A 24,207-nucleotide genomic window follows, 5' to 3' on the forward strand; every position below is an offset into this window, starting at 1 on the left:
CATTTTGACTGTACAAACATCTTTCATTTTAGCCTTGGGCATACTGTAATTACGTATTTATAACAATTAAGCTGCTGCCCAAAGACCTTCATACTCCTGTTTGAACTTTACATCTGTTAGTATCACCAGAAATGGCTTTTGAACAGCAAACACACTGTACATAACTTTCCTGAAGATACTTTTTTAATAATAATAATAATAATAATAATAATAATAATAATAATAAAAATTATATAATCATTAAAAATATATTTTTCAGTTTTTCATATAAAATTACTATCTAATCTGACTGAGCATTGCAAGAGTGAAACAGATCATTTTTATTAAGTCCATGGCCTTAAAAGTGCCCACTCTTTTAAAGAGATCTTTTTTTATTATCAGTATTTTCTCCCAGTTTGGAATTCCTTGGTTTTCCCTACAGTGATCAGATGGTATACACTGGACCCTCAGGCATGATGCTGCTACAGTTGCTTGCATTGTAGTTTGAATTTTTTAAGGTTCAGCTTCAATACATTCCATAAGAGGTAACAATTGATAATGTGCTTATTGACCCAGCAAAATTCTGACATGTCAAGAAAATCTGAGGCTTGCCTGTGTTATTGTATGCAGCAAGATTCCTTTTAAAATCATGAACCATATGTATTTTACAAATCTGTTATCATGTATTATTTATTGGATGTTATGGCTCTAAATAAATATAAAATTTCTTTCTGGAACCTTTATTTTGGTGGTTCTTTTGGGAACTGAAAATGGTTCCATTATGTCATTACTCTGAAGAACCACTTTGGCACCTTTGTTTTTAATTGTGCAGCTTACTAATTGCTCACATATGTTTCTTTGCAGGCACTGGCATTTGGAGTACATTTGGCTGTACGACCAAATTGGAGGACACTATGGTTATCTGTAACTGTTACCATCTCAGTTATTTTGCCGTCTTGATGGTATAGTATGAGCAAAGATTTCAGTTACATTTTAAATACTCCAAAAATTACAATTTTCCATATTTCTAAAGGTTCTCTGTAAAATATGCGAATTCCACAGTTTCATTTTTACATTTTATATATAGGATCATTAGATGTGGCAGCTGAATTATTTTGAGTCAAATACATTTTGATTTCATTCCTTAAGTACAGACAAAATAGTATATAGTTTTCATCCAGTTCCCTTTGTAATCTCCACTTCAGTTCCCATTGATGATTTTACAATGTCACCTGCCTCTTCACATCATACTTTTGCATACAGTATGTTACCCTTGTTATAGAGTTAGTTAAAAGTTTAATTCCTTTGTCAGTATTGGTGATATCTAGTTGTTTCAATTTAAAATGTTATATTAGAACAATTTTGATGATATTAGGTCATTCTGCCAAACAAATCTTGTCAGGTAAAAAATGTACAGAACAGATGGCAGGTGCCTTTGTTTTCTGTATTACTGCTTACAAATGCATATTCTTTTATATGTTGTCATGGTAAATTTTTAATTTGGTAAATTCTACATTACATGGAAAAAGTTAAAGTATGACAATACAAACTGACTACTTTGGATTATGTATAACTTGGATTTGAAACCTGTTTCTCCTTATTCTCTCAAATGACATCAGGATATAATGGATGTTGTTGATCCCTCACCTATACACTCTGTTTTGGAATAAGACTTGGTATCACTTATACATTTACAATTTTTGCTTCATTACCTAATATTTTGTCTTTAAAATCTTTAAGATGTGGTCATGCTAGGATAAATTAAGCTACAATAAGTGAATCTTATTAAAAATTGACTTAGAAATACTAAATTGATTAAAGGTATTACCTTGTGTGGTACCCCTACTTTCAATTTTCCACCAACGTTCTTTGGCTTCAGTATTACTTTATGGTATATCCTGGGATTTTAGTCACATGTTTAAAGTTGTATCAGTCAAAGAATTTTGAAAATCACTACACATTGTGCCTCCTGGTCAAAAACTACCAGCAAAAGGGAACACCGCAGGATCACACTATGCTTACTGATGGTCACCTTGGAAAATCAAGTTTCGAGTAGGTTAACAACTTCATTTAGATAGGAGTAACAATTTAACTTTCTGAAAAAGCCTGAGCATAAGTAGCCCTTATTCAGGGTGTTGATAAGAAATGTAATGATTTACTTCATGAGGAATAAGTTCACAATAAACAAGAATAGTTCCATCCAATATTTGAAATATTAAAATGTGTGCTTCAATGTAAATGCTAAAAGGCTAAATATTCTCAATTGTAATAGACATTTGTGATTTTCACCCTTTGATAGAGATCCATAGAGGAATAGATCGCTGGTAAAGGTTAAAAAACTACATTATATTCATAATCACTGATTTTGAAATAGTCTGGAAGATATACTCCATATTCTAATTTTTGAAATTTGTTATTTGTAACGCCTGGGAGAGTGCTAGGACCACAGGTAACAAATCAAATATCAAACAAATATTTGTGATTTGCAACATTAAAAGAGTATAACATGACACTACACATGCCTATATCCACACTTTTGTGATGTTTTGTGAAAAGATTAACTTTGACCACTCATATCTCATTGGAGGAGAAGCTCTGGATTTGGTTGATGCATCAAGTACAAATTCAAATTCTTCTGATCATTTATGCTGAACACACCTATTAGTTTAGGGTTTATCATAGTGTACTTACCTGCACAAAATATGGTCCAACAATGGCCTAAAATGAATGTGTTTTGGTTGCAGAGTGACAAAAATAAGGGTATATCCAAATTTCTCATACAAGTGAGTTAGGAGAAGCCAGACACAATAAATAGAAAAAAAAAAGAAAAGAAGAGATTTCTGACGTGTTTTTAAATAATGCTTAGGGACACAATATAAAATATGAGCATTGCAATCCCACCATAACAAGCATCGTGTAGGCGATAGCTGGAGTAATGGATGTTATTTAATTTGATAAGTACAAATCTTACAGTAGCATATTGTGTGTATTGACTGGTCCATATATACAGTACTTCACCAACATGCAGTATGTAATGGCAATGCATTCAAATATAATTATTATTTCATATATTATAATTTTAGTCAAAGCTATATTATGTATTATATACTGTACATTAAAAGGCCAACTCAAAATGACATATTTTTTAAAATTCTGGATCTCATAATATTCTTTCATTCCCAGACTCGTCCAAATATATAAACTAATATTTGCGTGAGAAATTTGCTTATCATTCCCTAGTCACTTCCAAGATCCACCTCAAGTGTGCCCTATATTTCTACCAGAAACTCTAAAGAATAGAATGAAGAATTTCCAACATTTCTGTATTTGGGTCTTGAGCTGCTTATAAAATTGTTCCTGAGCAAGCCTTATTTGCTCGAGTTGGTTACCACCTCCACTAGGTGCCACTGTTTAATAACCTTTGATTATATTCTATATTCAAAATATATTGCATTCTTGAACATCCAACTGCATAACAAGAAAAAAAGTGATTTTGTGGAACCACAGAATCCTACAAATCTGTGAATTACCTGGAAAAACGATCTTTAGTGCAAATTTGTATCAATTTAAAAGGTAAGCATTTCCTGCCTAGTTATGTATTAAAAGTAGTTTCCTTACATGGATTGGTATATCATATACTGTATATACAAGCACAAAAATATGAATTTAATCTCTGTATAACAGAATCAGTGAATAACTTGTTTTTAGTAAAAGATCACTACCACATAACTGAAACTAAGTCCTGTTAGAGTGTGAGAATGAATGTGATGTTTGTTGGATTTGTGCTTGGACTAAGGTTGGTTCTTCATGTGTACCTGAGATATATTTCAGACTCCCTTGAACCTAAATTACAATAATGAATAGCTTGAAAAACTACATCAGTGTGAAGTAAACAGATATGAATTTACATCTGAAAGGTCTCAAGTGCCATCCAGATCAGGCTTGTGGTGGTGCAAAGTCAGGTGATACTCTAAATAACAGAAACCATTTTCAGTGGTTATAGCTAATTACAATGTCATAACATACTTTATGACATTAAGCATATTCTATGAGTGAAAATGTGTGATGAAATTCAACAGAAAGCCCCCCATAAATACCAATAAGAATTTATGACAATTTGCATGTCACTATAAATGGTATGTGCAGAATTATTCTGTCCGGTAATGGGCATTGTGCTAATACACAATACTTCAATGGTGGAGTAAAATTAGATAATGTTATGAAAAGCACACTCAGGTCCAAAGTATTAAACAGGACCCCACAATTGCAAAATGCTCGTGCTATTCTCCGTCCAGACAAACAAAAAAGGTAATAATTGAACTTCAGTTTACTGTAACAAAAATGTGTGTGGCAGGCAGGGATTAGGATTTATGACCAACTTCCTGACTCCACTCTCTCTTACTTCTAGGAAAATTTTCCACCTTAGTAAAAAATAATAGGAGACTATTAATGTGAAAAATGCCTGTCTAGTAGAAGAATAAACAAAAACAGTCCATTACATTTTTATTGAAATCGGTATCTCTCCCTGCATTTTGTCGTTAATCTCCCTAGTCTAAAACATATTAACAAGGAACTAGAAGCTGTTTTGATATGAAGGGATCAACACAAGTTATAAATCAACCTTGCAAGCAGTGCCAGTCCAATGCACAGCACACTTACTTATCTAAGAACAAATAAGAAATGAAAAATCTCTGTAATGTGGGAGAAAAAATATGCAAGCTACACACAATTCGGTTGGGATAAATACAATAATGGCTGCTAGCTTAGTAAAGATAGTAAAGATGGACTGGGTAACTAATGTTGTATACTATTTGAAATTGGAAAAAATCTAATTCTCAGTTAGAGGACCTGTGCAGAACTTTTTCAAAACCTGGCAGGATCTAATCAATAATATTTTAGAATAAGCTCTTAAAGCACTGAGGAAGTAATTTTCTTCGCATTTCTTTTTCATCTCCATTTATCTTTATCCACCTATTAAACTCATCAATTTTTGTATTTTTACAAGCTTTAAGTTTTACTTTGTTGGCCATGCTCTCTTTCTCACTGGTGGGGGTTGTGTTGATTTGTTTTCAATCCTATTTTTTTGTAAAAATGGATCTATTTGTATGGAATGATTACAATAAAATCAATGAAATAAAAGAAAAGAGCATGGGGTGCAAACTTGTAAATGGTCTAATGAGTAAAAACCCTTAGAGATCCATCCATCCATTATCCAACCCGCTACATCCTAACTACAGGGTCACGGGGTCTACTGTAGCCAATCCCAGCCAACACTGGGCTCAAGGCAGGAAACAAACCCTGGGCAGGGCGCCAACCCACCACAGGGCGCACACACACACACGGGACAATTTAGAATCACCAATGCACCTAAACCTGCATGTCTTTGGACTGTGGGAGGAAACCGGAGTACCTGGAGGAAACCCACGCAAACATGGGGATAATATGGAAACTCCATGCAGGGAGGACCCGGGAAGCAAACCCAGGTCTCCTTACTGCGAGGTAGCAGCGCTACCCACGGTGCCACCGTGCCGTCCTCTTAGAGATCCATGATATGAGTTAATGCTTTATTTCGTATCTCCAATCAGCTTTCTGGTTATAGCATTACTGGAGGGGATTAATTACTAGTGTACACCCTTTACTTTAAAGGATGACGTTTACTGAAAAACTACATTGTAAAATATCAACAAACTGAATATCAAAGAAAATAAAATCTAACAGCATAAGGTAATATTTATGAAAGATGAAGAAAACTTCTAGCTTCATACATCTAAAGGTGTTTTATTGCAGTCATTGTCTGTACACGTGGTTGACAATTCTTTTTAATACAGGTCACATTACAACATACATAAGTTTTCCAAAATCAAAGCACTAGAATGGTCTAAACAAGAAACAAGCAAGATGTTTCTCTTAGAAAAAATATAGCAGTTTGTTCCTCTGATTTAACTAAACCTGAATGTTTTAATGCACTTTATAATTAAAGTATGTCTAGAAATGTATTTATTATACTTTTATAACCAAAGTTTGCCAAGTCTTCCCATCTGTAAAAAGTCCTACTGCAAAGAGGAATAGAATGTGTTGTAGGTTTTTGAGATGGCTTTAGGATAAAGTGGTCTCAGAAGTGGTACAGAAATATTGCAAATGAAGTAAGCAGTATCTTTCTATGAGGGTCATGTTTTTGGAAAAAATAATATTAATGTCAATACTAGTAAATTCTAGTAAAAACAGATTCTTTTGGAAGTGTATATTTGTATAATGCTTTCTTTTGCACAATCAGGGACCTTGCAATGAAGAAGACAATATGGATGCCCTCAGTTACATTTCATACATCGGCTGTGGTGTGTCAGTTTTTTTTTTGACTATTGTCCTTTTACTTCAGCCCACTTCCTCAATTGTGTCCAAGTAAGTACTGAAATTCAACAGGTACCATTTCCAATTTAAGTCACCTAACTTATCTGTGATTTATGCAATTTTAAGCTGCCAAGTAACATCAGTAAAGCCTTCATTCACATTCTGACAGAAGTGCAACTTATTATGTTCCCATATTGAAATGAGTTTGCCAAATGATAAAAAGTGAATAGATAAAGGGAGCTGTTTAGCTGTAATTAATGTCAGACACACTTCCACACAGGAAATCATGTTATATGTTAATGACACCACCACATCTGAAGTGGTATTTATGTAGGGCAAAAATCTATAAGATGTTTGATGATTCACCTGGACAGTAGTTTGTAAATTTGGACATTTTCAATATACAATTCCGAAACTTAGTTAAATGCATCAAGAAGCATTGTTGTTATTGCCTAATTGTCATATGCTTTTTCCAGTGGCTACCTACAAGATGAGGACATTCTGTATTGCAGTCATCTGCAGACCTTTAACTTTCACTGTATGTATGGCATGTTCACATGCAGAAAGAAAACACTGCAAAAGGGGCAAAATTTTACCTTTGAGTTTTCAATAAATGAACACATTTTATTTTAGGCATCCTTAAACACAATTTCAGAGTGATGTTGGTCTGTGCCCGTATGTACCTGTATGTGTGTATTTTAGGCAGTCAGAATGTAGACATGATAAGTCGAGATCAAATTGCTCAATCCAAGTGATACTTGACATAATAGTTAGCATTTTAAAATGCTACAAGCATACGGCTTTTGAGCAAAAGTACTCCGGTAGCTTTTTACTCTATAGGGGTAAATGCATGCACTATGGTTACATTTAGGTATTGTAACATGATCAAGATTTCAACTTTGAGTTTTCAACAGATTTACACAAATAGGATCTTTCTACTTTCAAAGTATCATTTGAGTGTATCTGTGTGAATGTCTCAAAAATGACTAACTCGCTTTCAGTGAAACTTGGCACAATTAATTGCATTCATAAAATGATAGAAACCTTTTCATTTTGAACAAAATCATTCCAGTGGTTTTTGCGGTACAAAGATAATAATCTTTTCCTGTTCACGATTGTGCTATAGCTGCAGTATAACTGGCACAGAAAACACATTTTTTAAAGCAATATGATTCTTCCTTTTGATTCCGTATAATGAAATATTAACATTCAATATTTTCCTGTTAAAAACACAGCTTTATGTTTGGAAAATTGGGTACAGGACACATCAGATTTTTTATAGTCTGCAGGTTAAATGACTTCATCAGAATCAGGCTTAACTCATCACTGAACCAGTTTCCTTGTGATTTATTGTGATCTAATGCCATTGCACTACACTGCCTGCTAAGAAAGGGTATGTTGTGGGGACACATGCAGATATTGTTGTTAGGCTGTTATACTGTGCATGCACTTTACCTTCAGAGCTGAAAAGAACTTAAAAAGCCTCCAGTATGTCATTAATTCAGACTGGTGTGAATTAATAAGTTGTTATGTCTAGATAGTCTCCAACCTTGTGCAGCAAGCTACAATGTTATGCAACACTTTTTGATTACATCTTGTATTCGGTGGCATGTTCAGGCTTTACAATGACTTCTTAAATTAACTAAGTAAAACACTACCATAAAAACTGATTTTAATGCAAAGAAATAGTTCCCAGTTCTTCTGAAACTTAAACAAGGCTTTTTTTTAATAGGGAGAAAATTACTGACCTGTCCTGGTTCATCCACTTCAACTTAGCAGGAGCTCTTCTTCTTCTCAACATAGGTTTTCTCTGCAGTGCAACTATACCTGCTATTCAGGGTATCCACTGGCTTTGTATCACCACAGGGTTGCTCCTCCACTTTTTCCTTATCTGTTCCTTCACCTGGATGGCACTTGAGGCCTTTCAGATGTGGCTGCTGATTTGGAGACAAAGCCAATCCATTCTGAAAGGCTCTTACTGGAGATTCTGCCTTGTCGGCTGGGGTACGTGAGTAAAATCCAATGCTAAATCGAAGTATAATATAATGGCTTAAAATTAAATGTTCATACTGTAATCGGCTTTCATTGATATGCAGCAGCCTCTGACATAAAATTAATAAAATGTATGTCTTATGTGTGCAAGTCACAAGGCTACAGGTTCAGTCACCACTTTAGATATATCCAGTGCCAGATATCCAGTCAAATATCTCACCCTTGCATAAGTTGTGAAAAACAGTTGCCTTCATGTGCTTATGATTTTCACAAAAGCAGTTGTAAGATATGTGAAATGGGGTCTTGTGAAACCTGTGTTTTACCAACTGTGATTTATTATGTTCAGTCTGTCTGTTTTTCCTTGTATAAGTTGCAAAATGTTAATGCCTGTTTAATAGAAATGACATGAGGTAAATTAATAACTTGTCCTTGATGAAATGACAGTCCACTGAAAATAATGAAATAGCATCTGAAACAGTCGACACCCTCTTGTGTTGCCTTAGTTGTTGGAATCTTCCTATAAACTATACTTAAGGAATCACTTTTAATCCAAAATGAAGCTAATAATAATTATCAGCTAGGCTCTTCATAATACTCTCAGAAATTATAGTTTTTTTCATATAGGTTCAATGCAATTATTTTTAGTGATTACAGTTATAATACAATTTGAACATATCTTATTTGTTCTGTTTAATTTGTGCAATGATTATTCTTTTTATTTAGATTGTTAATCCTTTTTTATAAATACTGACATGCTGTTGGTATCTATAGTGTCATTGTTAATTCACAAGAGGCTGAAAGCATGATTACAGCAAGATGTGTCCAAACTTTGCATTTGATTTTTGAAAGTTAAACAAGGCTACATTCACACTGTACCTTATTTCCCAGTTTTTCCTTATTGTGACACAGATCTGATCTTTTCAGAGAATTGTGATTAGCAAAAAACAGCATGGAATGATAACATTGCAGGATTTACACTCAATCCATTGCTAAGGTATTTTATCAAAAACATCTTGCTGCCACAAATCCTGGCTTCTCTGTCATGTCTACAGGTTCCTTGATGCCATAAAATGAAGCATTGTTTGATGCCCTGCACTGAAATATTATGAATTTGCACAGCAATGAACATCTGTGTATTAGGCTACATCCACTTAACAAAGGTGTATTTATTCATACTGTATAGACAGGGCACATTTTGGAGAGGTATCTGTTTATACTCACACCAGATTTGGATCACAAAAATAATTTGAAAGCCAAACCAAAAAAAAAAAATCAGATACAAACTAAAAATTAGCATAGAGTCATTTTAACTGTATTGCTACAAGACTATCCTTGTTAACATCTTTTTTATGTCAATCACTGCATCCAAAAATGATAAATGCATTAAAATGCTGAATATGAAAACATTAAATCAGATTTCTGCTATATTTGTTTTACCTATCATTTACATTTTGCTAATCTTGTGGTTCAAAATTGACATTATCTTGAAATATAGCACATTATTTTTCCATGTATATATGCTGAAACAGATTATGTTTGAAAGAAGTATGAAAAAGGAGGCTAAAAGGCAGGGGGGCAGAGAAATTGTTCAATTTCAGTGCATACTACTACTCTTTGGTATTGTAGCCTGGTTGTCATTAGCTTAAACTTTCAATTGATTTGACTCTTGGCATTGAAGAAGTGAACTTATATTCAGAGTTAACACTCAGAATAAGTAAATGTTTGGTATGGGCCCAATTTGACATTTAGGCTTTTGGGGGCCAGACAACCATTAAAAATTTTATTTTTTGAACTGCCATTTGAGGTTTTACATATTTACATCCAATTCCATGTCAAATATGGTACATTTTTCATAATAACTTACCATACCATTTTTAAGCCTACTTAATTCTGAGCTGGGTCGCTGGGGGGCTGGAGTTATCCCAACAAGGATAAGGTGCAAGGCAGGAACAATTCCCTGGGTCGGGTGCAAGTGGCACAGTCACACGCCCACTAGGGCAGGGGTGGCCAACCAGTCAGAGACCAAGAGCCACATTTTTTACTGTGTTACCACAAAGAGCCACATCATACACATGGGCACACATGAACATCACCCATCCCTTCCTCACACACATACACACACCTCTGCTCAGCCAGATTTATTGTAAATGTCACACACCAACATGATAATGACAGAAATTGACTCCTACAGTACTAAAACCACAGGCCAGTCATTTTCAACAATGAACACTGTGTGCACTGTCTCACACACACAAACTCTCAGTTCAACCAAGTCCACAAACAAAAATATAATAATTTATAACAGCGTTTTTCTTTTACTATGCATGTTGCTTAGTGGGACTTCTGACTTCCTTTCCTTGAACAATCCTCTTCAAATCTGGCTTGTATTCCATTGTTGCCACTCAAAGCAATTCTTTCACATGGATGTCAGTAAGAACAGATCGATGCTTTGATTTCACGTGCTTCAGGGTAGAAAACACAGACTCGCAGACATATGTTGACCCAAACATTGACAGTATCTTAAGCGTAGCCCGTTTGACATTGGGGTATTTTTCCATTGACACACTTTTCCAGAACTCAATGGTTCCTTCCCTTAAAGCAGGTTTCAGTTGGTCCTCCTCACAAAGATCGATCATCTCCAACTCAGCCGCAGCCTCATCTGTGACTAGCAGGGCTTTCAAACAGTCAGTCTCCGCATTAAATGGGTCGATGAGGAACGTAATCTGTGGCCTTTCCAGTTGTAGATCACGGAACTTGGTCACAAAGCTTTCGTGCAGGTTTTCAACCAGTGTTGCATATCTGGCTCTTTGCTTATTCAGGGCGGTGCTGGTGACTTGCCTGCTGGCTTTTAGAAGAGTGGGAAAATACGTTAAATCTCCCTTTTGAATATGCGCCTTGAACAGCTTCAGTTTGTTGACAAACGCAAACACACTTTGCACCAGGTCAGGCAGCATTTTTAACTTACCCTGCAGGGTTAGGTTCAGTCTGTCCAAGTGACACAGCATGTCCACCAAAAAGGCCAGATCCATAATCCACTTGAGGTCAGAGAGCTTGGGATAGTCCTTGTCCTTCTCTTCCATTAACAGTTTCACGCCATCCAAAAGCTCAAAGAAGCGAGAGAGTACTTGGCCTTTTGACAGCCACCTTACAGTGCAGTGCAGCGGCAGGTCACCTGGAAGCCCTTGGTCCAGCTCAGTGATGAGATTCTTGAAATGCCTGTGGTTAAGCGCATGTGTGAGGATGTAGTTGATGATTTCCATCATAGGCTTCATGACATTGTCTGAATTCAATGATTTAGACACGAGTTGCTCCCTGTGGATGATGCAGTGGAAATTCCAAAACTCTGGAAATGTTTGCTCAGCTTTGCACAGCCCCACAAGCCCGTTCACAGATCCGATCATGGCTGGCGCTCCATCCGTGGCTATTGCAGTTAGTTTCGGTATGGGCGGATTTGCTTTCGCAAATACAGCCATCATTGTTTCTTTCACATCTATGCCGCAGGTTCTGTCTTTTAATGGCACAATATCAAGGAGTTCTTCTTTGATCACACAATCGTTTGACACAGACCGTGCAACTATTGCCAACTGAGGCCTGTCTTGTATGTCACAATTGTCATCCAATGCGACACTAAAATACTCACATGCTTGAAGGTCAGAGTACAACTGTGATTCAATAGCCGTGTTAATGTCCGATATTCTGTGTTCAACAGTGTGGCAGGACAGTTGGATGTCTGATACCATGCATTTTAGTTTGTCGTTTTCAGGAGACAAGATTTCAACAATGTCACTGACGCATTTTTTAACAAACTCCCCTGATTGTATGGCTTTTTAGCCCGTGCAATGTTCCAAGCCAGTTGATACGATGCGAGCGTTACATTCTCTGATCGCTTCGTAAATTTTCAGAAAAACTGCATCTTTCTTTTCTGCCTGAGTTTTCAAAGTGACCAACTCGTACTTGTGAAGTTCAGTCCCTTTTGGAAATTCCTGGTTGATGTTAGCATGGAGTAAGCTGAAGTGGCGCTGAAGATTTGAAGCTTTGAAATGCGCTAATGACGCCTGACATATAAGGCAGAATGGCTTGCCATTACTTTCAACAAAAAAATATAAACTCTCCCACTCTGTTAAAAAAGTCCTGTGTTCATCTTCATATTTTCGTTTTGCTGTGCATTTTTTCCCTGCCATTTTGAGAGCGAACTTGACACAAATTTTTACTCAAATGATCTTGCCCCTACTAGGAAACTTTGCGGTATTTTCATCTCACACACATGCGTATTTGACGAAAATACCGTATTGGACTCAAGCGAAGCGAACATGAACATTAAAAAAAAAACCACAAACACAAACTTCGATATGAATGTAAGAGTCGCATGAAACCAGGCAAAGAGCCGCATGCGGCTTGGGAGCCACGGGTTGGCCACTCCTGCACTAGGGCCAGTTTAGCACTACTACTCCATTGAAACTGCATGTCTTTAAACTCTGCCTGTGGATACATTTCTTCTCACAGTATGATCTCTTCAGTTCTGTGTATTTTTTATTCATGTGTTAGAGTTATATTGATGCACTACTAGCAAAGATGTGCTTTTTCAGATTTATTCAGATGTGAAGCATAGGCTTTCTCATGATGTTTTCCTCTTCTCAGGTGTCCCTGGTCTACTTGTGCTCACAGTTATAGCAGTTAAACATGTTAGTTATGGCATCAGTAAACATATGTGAGTATGTGCTTTTTAATTTACCATATTTGGATTCAGTTGGTGCTTCCTTTACAGAACTTTTCATTGTGTACTACAAGCTTAACAGTTCTATTCAAATTACACTGGTGCTTCAGACACCAAGACCTTTTGTACACATAAAATAAGGCTTCAGGGGTTAGCAGAGAATTCATTACAACCCTACATCAAAAAATGAAAATAAATAGGGTGTTATTAAGTGGCTATGAGAAAAAAATTGTAGAATATAATGGAGAGAAGAACAGAGTCACAGTGCTTGGACTGAAAGAACTTTACTGTTCTGTAGTCTAGGAAAGGTAAAGTGATCTGCCTCAGAATATCTTGGGTCATAGACATTTCTAGACATTAAAGGGTAAGTTTGGTATTTTTCAACTCAAAAGTTATTTTACATAATAAAAACATACATGAACTTGCCATGGGACTTTGTTACAAAGTGAAGCACTTCCCTTAAAATGTAAAAAATACAGTGTCTTTGCACTTTAAAATGAAGTTAAAAGGCACTACTGTAGTACAAATGTAGAACAAAAGCTGTAAAACTTACCGAAACATACTGTATGCTTTGAGGCAGCTAAAGTTTCAACCACAGAAAATATGCCTTCTGCATCACTGAGGTATGTTTGTGACAATGGAATGGGATTTGAAGTAATGTATATTTTTTCTAAGGTAAGAATATGTTCTTTTTCCTTGTCTGTTCAAAGATGACAGTCGTGTGTGGAGTTTTCAAGTAATTAAGACAGTAAAACACCATAAAGCAATACACGTGTGACAAGCAGCTTATTGTGATATTGTCATTCTACCAAAATACTCTGAAAATGCATATATCCAGATTGCAAAAATAAAATTAAAAAAAAGTTATAGTTTACATTGACCACCTTATAGTGATCGTGACAATTGTTATGTTTTCTGAATCCATGAATAAAGTCCTCGCCACACCACAATTTCAAATTTTCAAATCACTGTCAGCATAAACATCATGGTGGTGGTCATGCAAAACTGGACCAAAATAGCAGTCATCAACAAGATAAACAACAGAATAGTGCCATATTGAGATGACCATCATAATGTTATTGAGGAAGTGATAAATACTTAATAAATCTAATAAAATGCAAAAATAGTAAATGAGAGATCCTAAAATTCAATTGGGTTCAGTGGAATGGCTAAATGTATACATGTCTTTTGTTATCAGACATATCACTACAATAAAATGACAGCACAACACATTTTATCAGTTGTTAAAAAGGCTCGCCAATGCCTTTACTTCTTCAGAAGACTGATGAAGCTTGGATTTCTCTGCCTCAGTAACTTTTATGAGTGTACAGTGAAGTTTATCCTTAATGGCTTTATAACATCATGCTACATGAACCCTGCTCATCTTAAGATCATAAAGCATTGAAGATTGCAGATGGCATAGATCACTAAACGCACTAAACAGCCTTCTGTCCAGGACATCAGTAATACACACTGCCTCAGAAAGGCAAACAGGGTCATTAAAGACATGAACCACTCTGCACAGTTGGTCTTCTCACTCCACTCTGCTGACAAGTGATAGAGGACCATTCAAACTTACATCAGTAGTTTCACAGAGAGTTTCTATCCCCAGATTGTAAGGTTACTAAACAGACAGTCATTATGACAAATGCTGCACGTGTTGTTGTGTATATTATATATGCTGTAATTGTACATACTTTCCATGAATGCTGTTTTTGTGGGTGTCTTTCATTGGTAGTGCATTACTGTCACTATTTTGAGAAGGCCTGCAAGTAATTGAGCTACGTAATGCATGACAGTAAAGGTGAATTTGAATTAAATGTAACCCTAAATGCTGGAAACGCTCAAAATAACAACTGGAATATTCAGGAGCTGCAGAAAACCACACCACTAGGAATGAAAGGTTTCTGCAGGGAACACAGGCAATGATCTGAAGAGCACTGCCAGACTTCTTTTAAAACGGAAGAATCTTACAAAAAAATTTTTTTTTCTAGAAAATGACTTGAATATTCTCTTTTACATCATTTGTAAGATACTCAAGAACATCCTTGAATTGAAAAATTGACATATTAAGGCTTTTGTTTTACATTTGGATTTGTGCTCTTTGGAGCTCATTTTATGCTGCAAATATTAGAATTATTTTTAATTACCATTGATAAATGGATGTACAGCGTGACGGTGAAAAAATACATTTAACTTAAATAGTATTAAACCTACCTTTTAAGCTATGTAGCCTGGTATTTTGGAATTTTTATTTAGAGCTTTTGCAAATGGGCATGAAAACTTCAAGAAGCTCTTGCAGATAAGCTGGAAGTCTTATTTGCCGCTCCAAAATGGAAGATTGCATATTTATGGCATTTTACGCATATAGGTGGGTTAGAATTTTTTGTCACTTGGAATTTAGTTTAATTCATGTCAATGGGGAATAAAAATATTTGATATAGTGTGAGAAATTTTTGGATTTTTCTTTTAAACAGGAAATGCTTGAATTTGAAAGGAGAAGCAGTTTAAATGGTGTAACGGTAATGTTATGTAGTGAAGAGGTGGGTGTCAGTAGTCGCCAAAAGGTCATTAAACTGGGATAAGTACTGATGGCAAAAGAATTCTTGGAGGTATGAAAGGGGAGTGTGTGTCTGGGGAGGAGGATCAGTAATGAGACAATCTAAGGCAAAACTGAGCTTTCATTAAGAAACATGCTGGCAATCAAAGGAAAACAAAATAGTTTGGAGAAAAGCCGTGTAGGCTACTTCTAAAGCAAGGCAAATGTTTTGAAATTGATCATATCTCTGACTATAACAATGGACAGAATACAGCAGATAGCAGCACTCTGGATGAGGAGTAGTGAATTGCAGTAGTCCAATCAACAGAGGGTCTGAACAAAAATGTAAACTGTATAGTTAGTGAGAATGGGACTGGTTTTGAAGATGATATGGAGAAAGAAACAATAGTGCTAGAACAGGGATGAGATCAAGTATTATGTAGTTAAAATCTCTCAAGCCTGCGTTTCAAATTAAACATTTTGTAGCGTTTCATATCAAATTTATTGTTATCAAATCATAACAGAAGTTTAAACCTGATTTGACCAGTCTGTGAGGCAGAGGGACAGGCAGACTCAAATGAAAGTGAATTGGATTACAGTAATAACAATTCTTACTTTATTACTTTAAGGTGCTGGATCACCATCGACGTGATCATCTACACAACTGTGATTGGATACTATGCACTTGTGTTCATCTTTATTTGTGGAGTGTTGGTTGCTGTGTTCTACAAGTTAAACCAAACAAAGTGTGAAAGCAAAAAGGCTGAGAAAAACAAGAGAAATATTTATGAATACATCAGTACATTTCTGGGACTTGCCTGCCTATGTGGATTCACATGGGGACTGGGCTTCTTCCTTGCTGGATCCAGTAATTTAGCAGTTGAATACTTATTTACAATTTTAAACTCATTGCAAGGTAAGTTCATGCTAATAGTTTACAAATATTTAAATTATCAGATCAATTTAATTAGATTTTTTTGTAAATGTAACTTTTATTTATACATTACAAAATACAATCCAAAAGAATCCATCACCCCATACAACTAAAACAGTTTTGTTAAGGAACAGTCATGTTAAAGCAGACTTAATATGACCATCACAAGAGCCTCAAGGTATTCATGTACTTCACTACACCTCCATCCATCCATCCATCCTCTTCCGCTTATCCAAGGTCGGGTCGCGGGGGTAACAGCTTAAGCAGAGAAGCCCAGACTTCCCTCTCCTCAGCCACTTCTTCCAGCTCTTCCGGGAGAATCCCAAGGCGTTCCCAGGCCAGCCGGGAGACATAGTCCCTCCAGCGTGTCCTGGGTCTTCCCCGGGGCCTCCTCCCGGTTGGACGTGTCCGGAACACCTCACCAGGGAGGCGTCCAGGAGGCATCCTGATCAGATGTCCGAGCCACCTCATCTGACTCCTCTCGATGTGGAGGAGCAGTGGCTCTACTCTGAGCCCCTCCTGGATGACTGAGCTCCTCACCCTATCCTTAAGGGAAAGCCTCTTCACTACACCTGAAGTGAAGAAATAATTGACATAACATATACCAACTCACCTTGTAATGCAAGAAAAGGAAAAAGTGGACATGCTGGAATTTCTTAATGTAATTGTAGGTCAGCTGCTGCCACTGATAGAAGATGATTACTCTGTGGAATTGCTTTTCATAATGTCTCATCATAATGTAAATCTAGGGTGAGGTTTAATGTCTGCTCTTTGTCAATGGTCCACTGTGCTTTGGACCTTTGGTAGTTTATGTTAAAGTCTTGACTCACAGAATAGCAGTGAGGAAAGACAGATGAAAATGAAGTTTGGAAAGTGACAAGGAGAATTTGTGTGTTGTTTGAGAGTGGGCAAACCACCCCGTTGAACAGAAAAGGACTTAATCTGTATAGCCAGGTCCAGTGAGGCTGCTAGTGAGTCTTTCTTTTTTCTCTTTAATCAACCCCTTTGTGTGTTTTGTATAAAACCATTATTTAAAAATGTTCAATTTTGTTACTTTTCTTGCAAGTTTATTATGATATAAAGACATGCCCTACCATTACACTCTATATATTTTAAAGGTATTTTCACTTCCGCCGTTTCTTCTCTACTGTACATCCTAAATCAAGTAATTGTAAGGACATGTATAGTATCTAACTTGGCACAAGCCAATAATGTGGGAAATGAAGACATTTTTTTAAAAATTACATAAAGGTGAAACATTATATAAAAATTGGTGATAAGGCTGATTCAAGTAACTAGAAGCCAGTAAACTTAACATGAATCACTGGTTACTTAGTGGAAGCTATTATTAAGGAAATGATCGACACTTGGCCAAAACAGATACATTAGTGAACAGTCAGTGTGGGTTTAGATGAGGGAGATTATGTGCCACTAATATGCTGCAATTCTGTGAGGAAGTGACAAAAGCATACGATCAGAGTCATACATATATTATTTATTACCAGTAACAGTGCACTGCACGATAACGTGCAGAGAATACGCTTGACTTGAGCATTCAAAGTTTTCCTACTCTTTCTCTGTACGTTTAGAATTTGTTTGCTCAGAAGTTGATGTGCTTGCTGCTTCCTGAGCAGCTCTTCTTTTCTCCACCCTAGCAGCCTGCTTCTTCTCTTCTTTCATCTACATCTTTTTACGTTAAAACTGATTAAGTCAGTGTTTGTGCTGCAATTACTTAGTATGTTTTCTAAAATGTTTCACTTAAGCTGGCACTTAAGTCTTCAATCTACCTCAAGAATGATTTAAGAAATGAAGAGGTAGGGGCAGTGACGGTGAAGGTGGTAGGGATGAGAACGGTGCCCTACTGCCGAGAGTTGATTCTACAATAAAATAAAATAAAAAGTGGAGGTCAATCATCATCCTGAAAGCGGATAGTAGACACATAGTATAAGTGTACTAAATTTCAGGTTAATAGGTCAAATGGTTTGCAAGCTACAGGTGATTTAAAATCCCGCACAGACAAATGAACAGCCATGGTAGCATACTATATAAAAATGATTGGAACACGATTTTTCATAATGTCACATATGGGAGACTTGTGATAAAATTAAAAGAAGTAGAAGATCAAGGTGTGGCGTGTAGATGGGTGCAAGAAAGTCTGAAAACTCAGCAGGAAAAGATTTATGTGTGAGGAACATTTTACAAATTAGGTGTTGCTAACAGTGCTTTTTCTCAGAGTCAACGGGTGAGTCTACTGCTTTTATAGAGGGGTGTTCAATAATTTGTCTAGCTGACTATGAAAATAAAATCTTATGGTCAAACTCACTTCATTTCTTTTCAATGACATCACTCTTTACTTCAACACATGTGATCCACATTGCTTCCAGTGATTTAATTCCTTTGACTTAGAAGGATTCATCTTGGTCCTCCAGCCATCCTGTTGCCACTTTCTTAAAGGGTCGTTATCATAGGAAAATCACTGACCACATTGTTATTTGTTCAAGCTTAGAAAGAGAAAATAGTCATTGGGGGCCAGGTCTGGACTATTTGGTGACTGGTTTAACTCTATGAAGCTGCATTCCCTGACCATAGCCTTCAATTTTTGAGATTTGTGGGATGGTGCATTGTTCTGAAGCAGGAACACATCTGCTGACAGCTTCCCACAACACTGATGTTTGATGGCCTAATGTAAGGGCTTCATTGTGGAAAAGAAGGTTTCTCCAGTGATGGCTAACTGGCGTGAAATGAATTCCATGTGTCCCAGAGAACTGTTGCCATGATTTTTCTGACCGACTGCTGCACGCAAAATTCCTTGGGTCTTGGTGGGCCCTTATGTTTCTATTGCATGGACTCGTGGTTTCAGGGATAAGGTACTAAACATTTTTCATCCCCATCAACAATTTGTGAGAAAAATTCAGTAGGATTTTCTCTAGGAATGTACACGTTCTCATGACTGAATTCCTGGTGACATGCTTTCTGATCCGGTGTCAGCATTTTCGGAACTGACCTATGACATTATCAAATGAGTATCGGTGATTGTGGAAACCATGGCAGCTAAAATGACTAATTCATGGGCTATCACATTACTCTTTCATATATATATATATATATATATGTATATGTATATATATGCATTTATATGTATATTGTCACGCTTGGGACACAGATTTGCACAGAGACACAGGAGGTCGTAGAAACAAGAAGCATTTTTATTCAAACACTGCAAACACATGAGCTTAAACGTGCTCCATGACAAGTCAGAGATGACAGTTCCGCTAGGAGCAGAGAGAGATAAAAGCAAACAATCAATTCCAAAACTGACAGGTGCTGCAAGGCTTATAAGTCGGCGAGTACCACGAGGCTTGTATTACGCGTTATAGTGCAAGGATAAGGAGCAATGTGAGGGTGGTAGTCAGTGTTTTAGGGTTTGTGGTTTTCCCAGGGCGTCTGTATCTATTTGGGGTGCGATCAGCCCTCCAGCTCACAATATAAATATATATATATATATATATATATATATATATATATATATATATATATATACTGTATATATATATATATATATATATATATATATACTGTGACAGATAGGGTGCGCTATCGCTCCCTTGAACCTCTGTCCACGACTCCAGACACCAGGTAAATGTCCAAATGTTCGACTTTATTAAATTGCCACAGTGCACAAAGCACCCTCTCCTCCACTATACTCATATAATAAACAATAATCACAATAATACAATCCTCCACACTCGCAGACGCGTTGCCCTCCTACCACCCAGCTTAGCTCACCGTCTGGGAGCTCTCACAATCCTTTTATATTCCCTGACCCAGAAGTGTTCCCAATCCCCAGTCCATGTGATCTTGTATCACTTCTGGGTCAGGTAAAAAGTCGTTTTCTTCACCCCGGAATCACGTCATTCCCCTTGTCCATGTGACTTGGACGTACTTCCGCTGTTCCCCCCTGCAGCGTCTCCTAGTGGCCCCCATGGCATCCAGCAGGGCCGCGTATAAAAACTGCAATGTCCATGAAGCCCTGCTGGTCTTCGGGAAACCTCCATACTGCGGGAGGGCTCCACCTGGCGGCTTGGGGGTATTGGCCGGGATAAACGGCCAGCCATACACCACAGTATTCCCCTCCCAGTGACGAATTATAATTTGGAGTGGCCAGCCCCGAGAGGGAAGTCTTTATCCAAGAGGACATTCCAGTTGAGCCTTGACTGATCCTTGTATCTTGTTCCCTGGAGAATCTAGGGGGAATATTAGTCCAATTCAACAGCTTGTCCCCCTCTTTCCAAGGACAGTTTTGCCAAATGTGGTCCAACCTTCGGCATCCGTAGCACTGCCTCCGTCCTCCTGGTGTTCTCTCCCTGTGGGACTGAAAACAATTGGGAAACGTTAGGGCTGCCCCTTCTCTTGCTGGGAAAGAAACCCCCACCGCCTCTAACGGTGCTCTCTCTCCTGTTGCTTTCTTGTCAGGAGACCCCTGTTTTATTTTAGAGGTCTCCTGTTTCATCTGGGGCTTGTCCACAGTCTGAATCTCTCTATGATATAAAAAGAGACCCTTTACTGTCTGAACCCCTTTAGTTTTATAACTGACCGGTGGCGGCGGCTTTAGGGCCGCCTCGCTCCTGGAGTCAGCACTGTCTCGCTGTCCCGGAACGATCGGCTCTTCCCCCGACCACTCGGTTAACGATTCGGCCTCTCTTGTAGGGCATGCCATGTATTGGCACCCGCTTTTCATTAAAAGCGTGCCCGGATTACACTGCGTCCCTATTACTTTATATACGGTGCGGGTTTCACATACCTGTACCACCACATCATGTAATACGGGAGGCTTTTCATCCAATCACCGCATGTAGGCTCTCACCGTCTCCAACAGCGCTTTGGCTGCTGCTCCCAATTCTCCAACGATCCTCTCAATGTTTGTCAAGACCTGTAAAAAACATACTACGGGCTCGATTAGCCTTTCAAGTTCCCATAAATCAATAACATTATTTACTTCAGCTGGCAGAAGACTCACTTCCTTGTTTGTCTTACCTGCCGGCCGGGAGCCAATGCGCACGCCCACTTCTGGCACATGCTCTGACGGGTCTCGCAGAGGCTGCTGGGAATTGGAGTTTTTCTTGGTCAAGGGTCGGGTCGCTTCCTTCAGCGGACTGCGGTCTGTCTTATTTAATTTACCTACATCCCGTTCAGCCATTTCCCGACCCTCCTTACCTTTTTCCTGGGTGAGCGATGCTTCGCTCGCCTCCCCCTTCCCCTTCCCCTTCCCCTTCAGAAAATCCAAGTCCTTCCCAGAAAACACCGGGCTTGCTGTCGTGTCCCTCGTCGGCTGCTGTCATGAGGAAGTCTTCCTCCATGTGCTCTGGCTCGAACTGGAGCGTGCCATTGTCTTCTTTTTCCCGCAGAGCCTCCAGGTGATCATCTCTGAGGTACATGCATGGAACAAAGTGTTATTTTAAATGGATTATCAAATACGTTCCCGGCACGTACCTCAAAGCGATTGTTGGTCCCTGGAAGTTTCTCCAGACTTGTAAGGCCGCTCTGTGACTCCGCCCGAGCATCGGCCATTGCAAGCATGGCTCTCCCGCTGGCGTTGTCACTCTGCTTGCCCTTCTTCTTCTTCCCCATTCCGGACTTGGTGAAGGTAGGATCCGGCGTTTTTGTGGTGGGTCTGAATGCTGGCTTCTCGTGGTTCTCTGCCCACAGAAATTTGAAAAACAGGTCCTCCGCAATAGAGGCTGAAATATCCTGCAGACTACACCACTGTGACAGATAGGGGGCGCTATCGCTCTCTTGAACCCCTGTCCACGACTCCAGACACCAGGTAAAAGTCCAAATGATCGACTTTATTAAATTGCCACAGTGCACAAAGCCCCCTCTCCTCCACTATACTCATATAATAAACAATAATCACAATAATACAATCCTCCACACTCCCAAACGCGTTGCCCTCCTACCACCCAGCTCAGCTCGCTGTCTGGGAGCTCCCGCAATCCTTTTATATTCCCTGATCTTGAAGTGTTCTCAATCCCCCGTCCATGTGATCTTGTATCACTTCCGGGACAGGTAAAAAAATCCTTTTCTTCACCCCGGAAGCACGTCATTCCCTTTGTCCATGTGACTTGGATGTACTTCCGGGGCGTAGGGTAAATAATCGTTGTTCCTCCCTGCAGCGTCTCCTAGTGGCCCCCATGGCATCCAGCAGGGCTGCGTATAAAAACTGCAATGTCCATGATGCCCAATATATATATATATTTACAGTATAACTGCAATAGATACTGTAGAAGTGGATGCAATACAACACATTCACGTTGACTTGGATAGTTTGAACATGCACAGAGCAACACTCTGCCATTAGTCTAGTTGAATCCAAGGCCAAATGAACATGGGCACTCTGTTCCAGGATTGCACCATTGTGAAACCACATGCCATAGTGAGATTTATTTGTGCAGAATGAGTGAAACCTGCTGAAATTCATGTATATATGTTGTTTGCTATGCATACTTGTGTGTGTGTGTGTGTGTGTATGTGTGTGCACGTGGGTGTCTTTGAAGGATTGCAATAAGTCAACTGTTCTGAGAAAACATGTATGTGAGAACATGAGCATTGAAATGCAGAATAAGTTACAAAGTGGTGAGGTAAATGGTATGATTCTGGGAATCATCCAACATCAACAGTTATTTTCAAGAAAGTAGTTGAATTGGATTGACAAGATTTTTGGAGCTACATGACCTGTTCTCATTAACATTGTTTCAATATTCCACTAAAAAAAGTGATTGTTGTGTTAATCTATAAGAATTTTCACAAAGTTCCTTATTTCTCAACATAGCATACGCAGTAGAGGGAAAATTAAGAAGATAAAGGAGCATGAACTCCACGTACAAAACAATTCAAAACCTGATTCATAAATGGTGTCCAGTATGTTACATGTGTTTTTTTACCTAATATAGTCACTCAAAGTATGATATAAAGCATATTCTGTTTGATGTCCTTCCAGGATTTTTCCTGTTTATATGGATTTGTACTCAGAAGAATAAGGGAAGAACTTTTTTCTTTGAAATTAGAGATGAAAAAAATGCTTCTTGTGAAGTCAGAAATTCACATAAGAACAAAAGAAATTCAAACACTTAAACTTAGAAGAAGTGGAAGGACAAAATAAATCTTGGTGACTCGAATGTGAGAAAAGAGGAAACAATATTTACAATTTATTGGAGAATTTCATTTTTTTTATGTTTTCAACTAAATGCTCTTTGCTAAAGACAATGTGTATCAAAAATAAATTTTAAGCGATCTCACTGATCTTTAATGTATAAATTAAACAAAGCTAAAACAGAAATTATGAGTACAGTAAAACTGATCAATGAAATATTTTATGGACTGTACAAGCATTCTTATATATGGCTACTTATAAAATTGTCTGTGTCTTTTCTTCCGCCTTTTAAATCAAATTTTTATTTTCTGTAAGGGTTTTTGACAGTGCTGCATTGTTTTCAGGTTGCTAAAATATTATTGCACTTTACACAGTCCATCTTGGATTGTAATGGGTGCCATCATTTTGTGGATATCTTTGTTAACTGTTGTTACAGTACACAAGGCATTTGATGTCATGTGACAGTATAAAGGCCAGCATTAAGTACTTCCTGGTCAGCTGAGTTTACATGTAAACTGGCATGCAAAAGTATTGAACACCCTTGAATGTCA

General features: G+C 37.8%; 1 protein-coding gene across 2 annotated transcripts in view; it reads left to right on the forward strand.

Moving 5' to 3' along the window:
• The window catches only part of LOC120535297 (adhesion G-protein coupled receptor G5-like), a 53,398-nt gene extending 29,522 nt beyond the window's left edge, over window positions 1-23,876 (forward strand). For both annotated transcript variants that reach the window (XM_039763045.1, XM_039763046.1), the window contains 6 exons: window positions 844-941; window positions 6,254-6,378; window positions 8,060-8,331; window positions 12,958-13,027; window positions 16,202-16,488; window positions 23,504-23,876. In XM_039763045.1, the coding sequence (XP_039618979.1) occupies window positions 844-941; window positions 6,254-6,378; window positions 8,060-8,331; window positions 12,958-13,027; window positions 16,202-16,488; window positions 23,504-23,637 (986 nt within the window). In that variant the 3' untranslated portion in view covers window positions 23,638-23,876. The remainder of the gene's footprint in view (window positions 1-843; window positions 942-6,253; window positions 6,379-8,059; window positions 8,332-12,957; window positions 13,028-16,201; window positions 16,489-23,503) is intronic.
• The last annotated feature ends 331 nt before the right edge of the window (window positions 23,877-24,207 follow it).

The sequence above is a fragment of the Polypterus senegalus genome, chromosome 9 (assembly GCF_016835505.1).
Source record: "Polypterus senegalus isolate Bchr_013 chromosome 9, ASM1683550v1, whole genome shotgun sequence".
NCBI classification, from domain to species: domain Eukaryota; kingdom Metazoa; phylum Chordata; class Cladistia; order Polypteriformes; family Polypteridae; genus Polypterus; species Polypterus senegalus.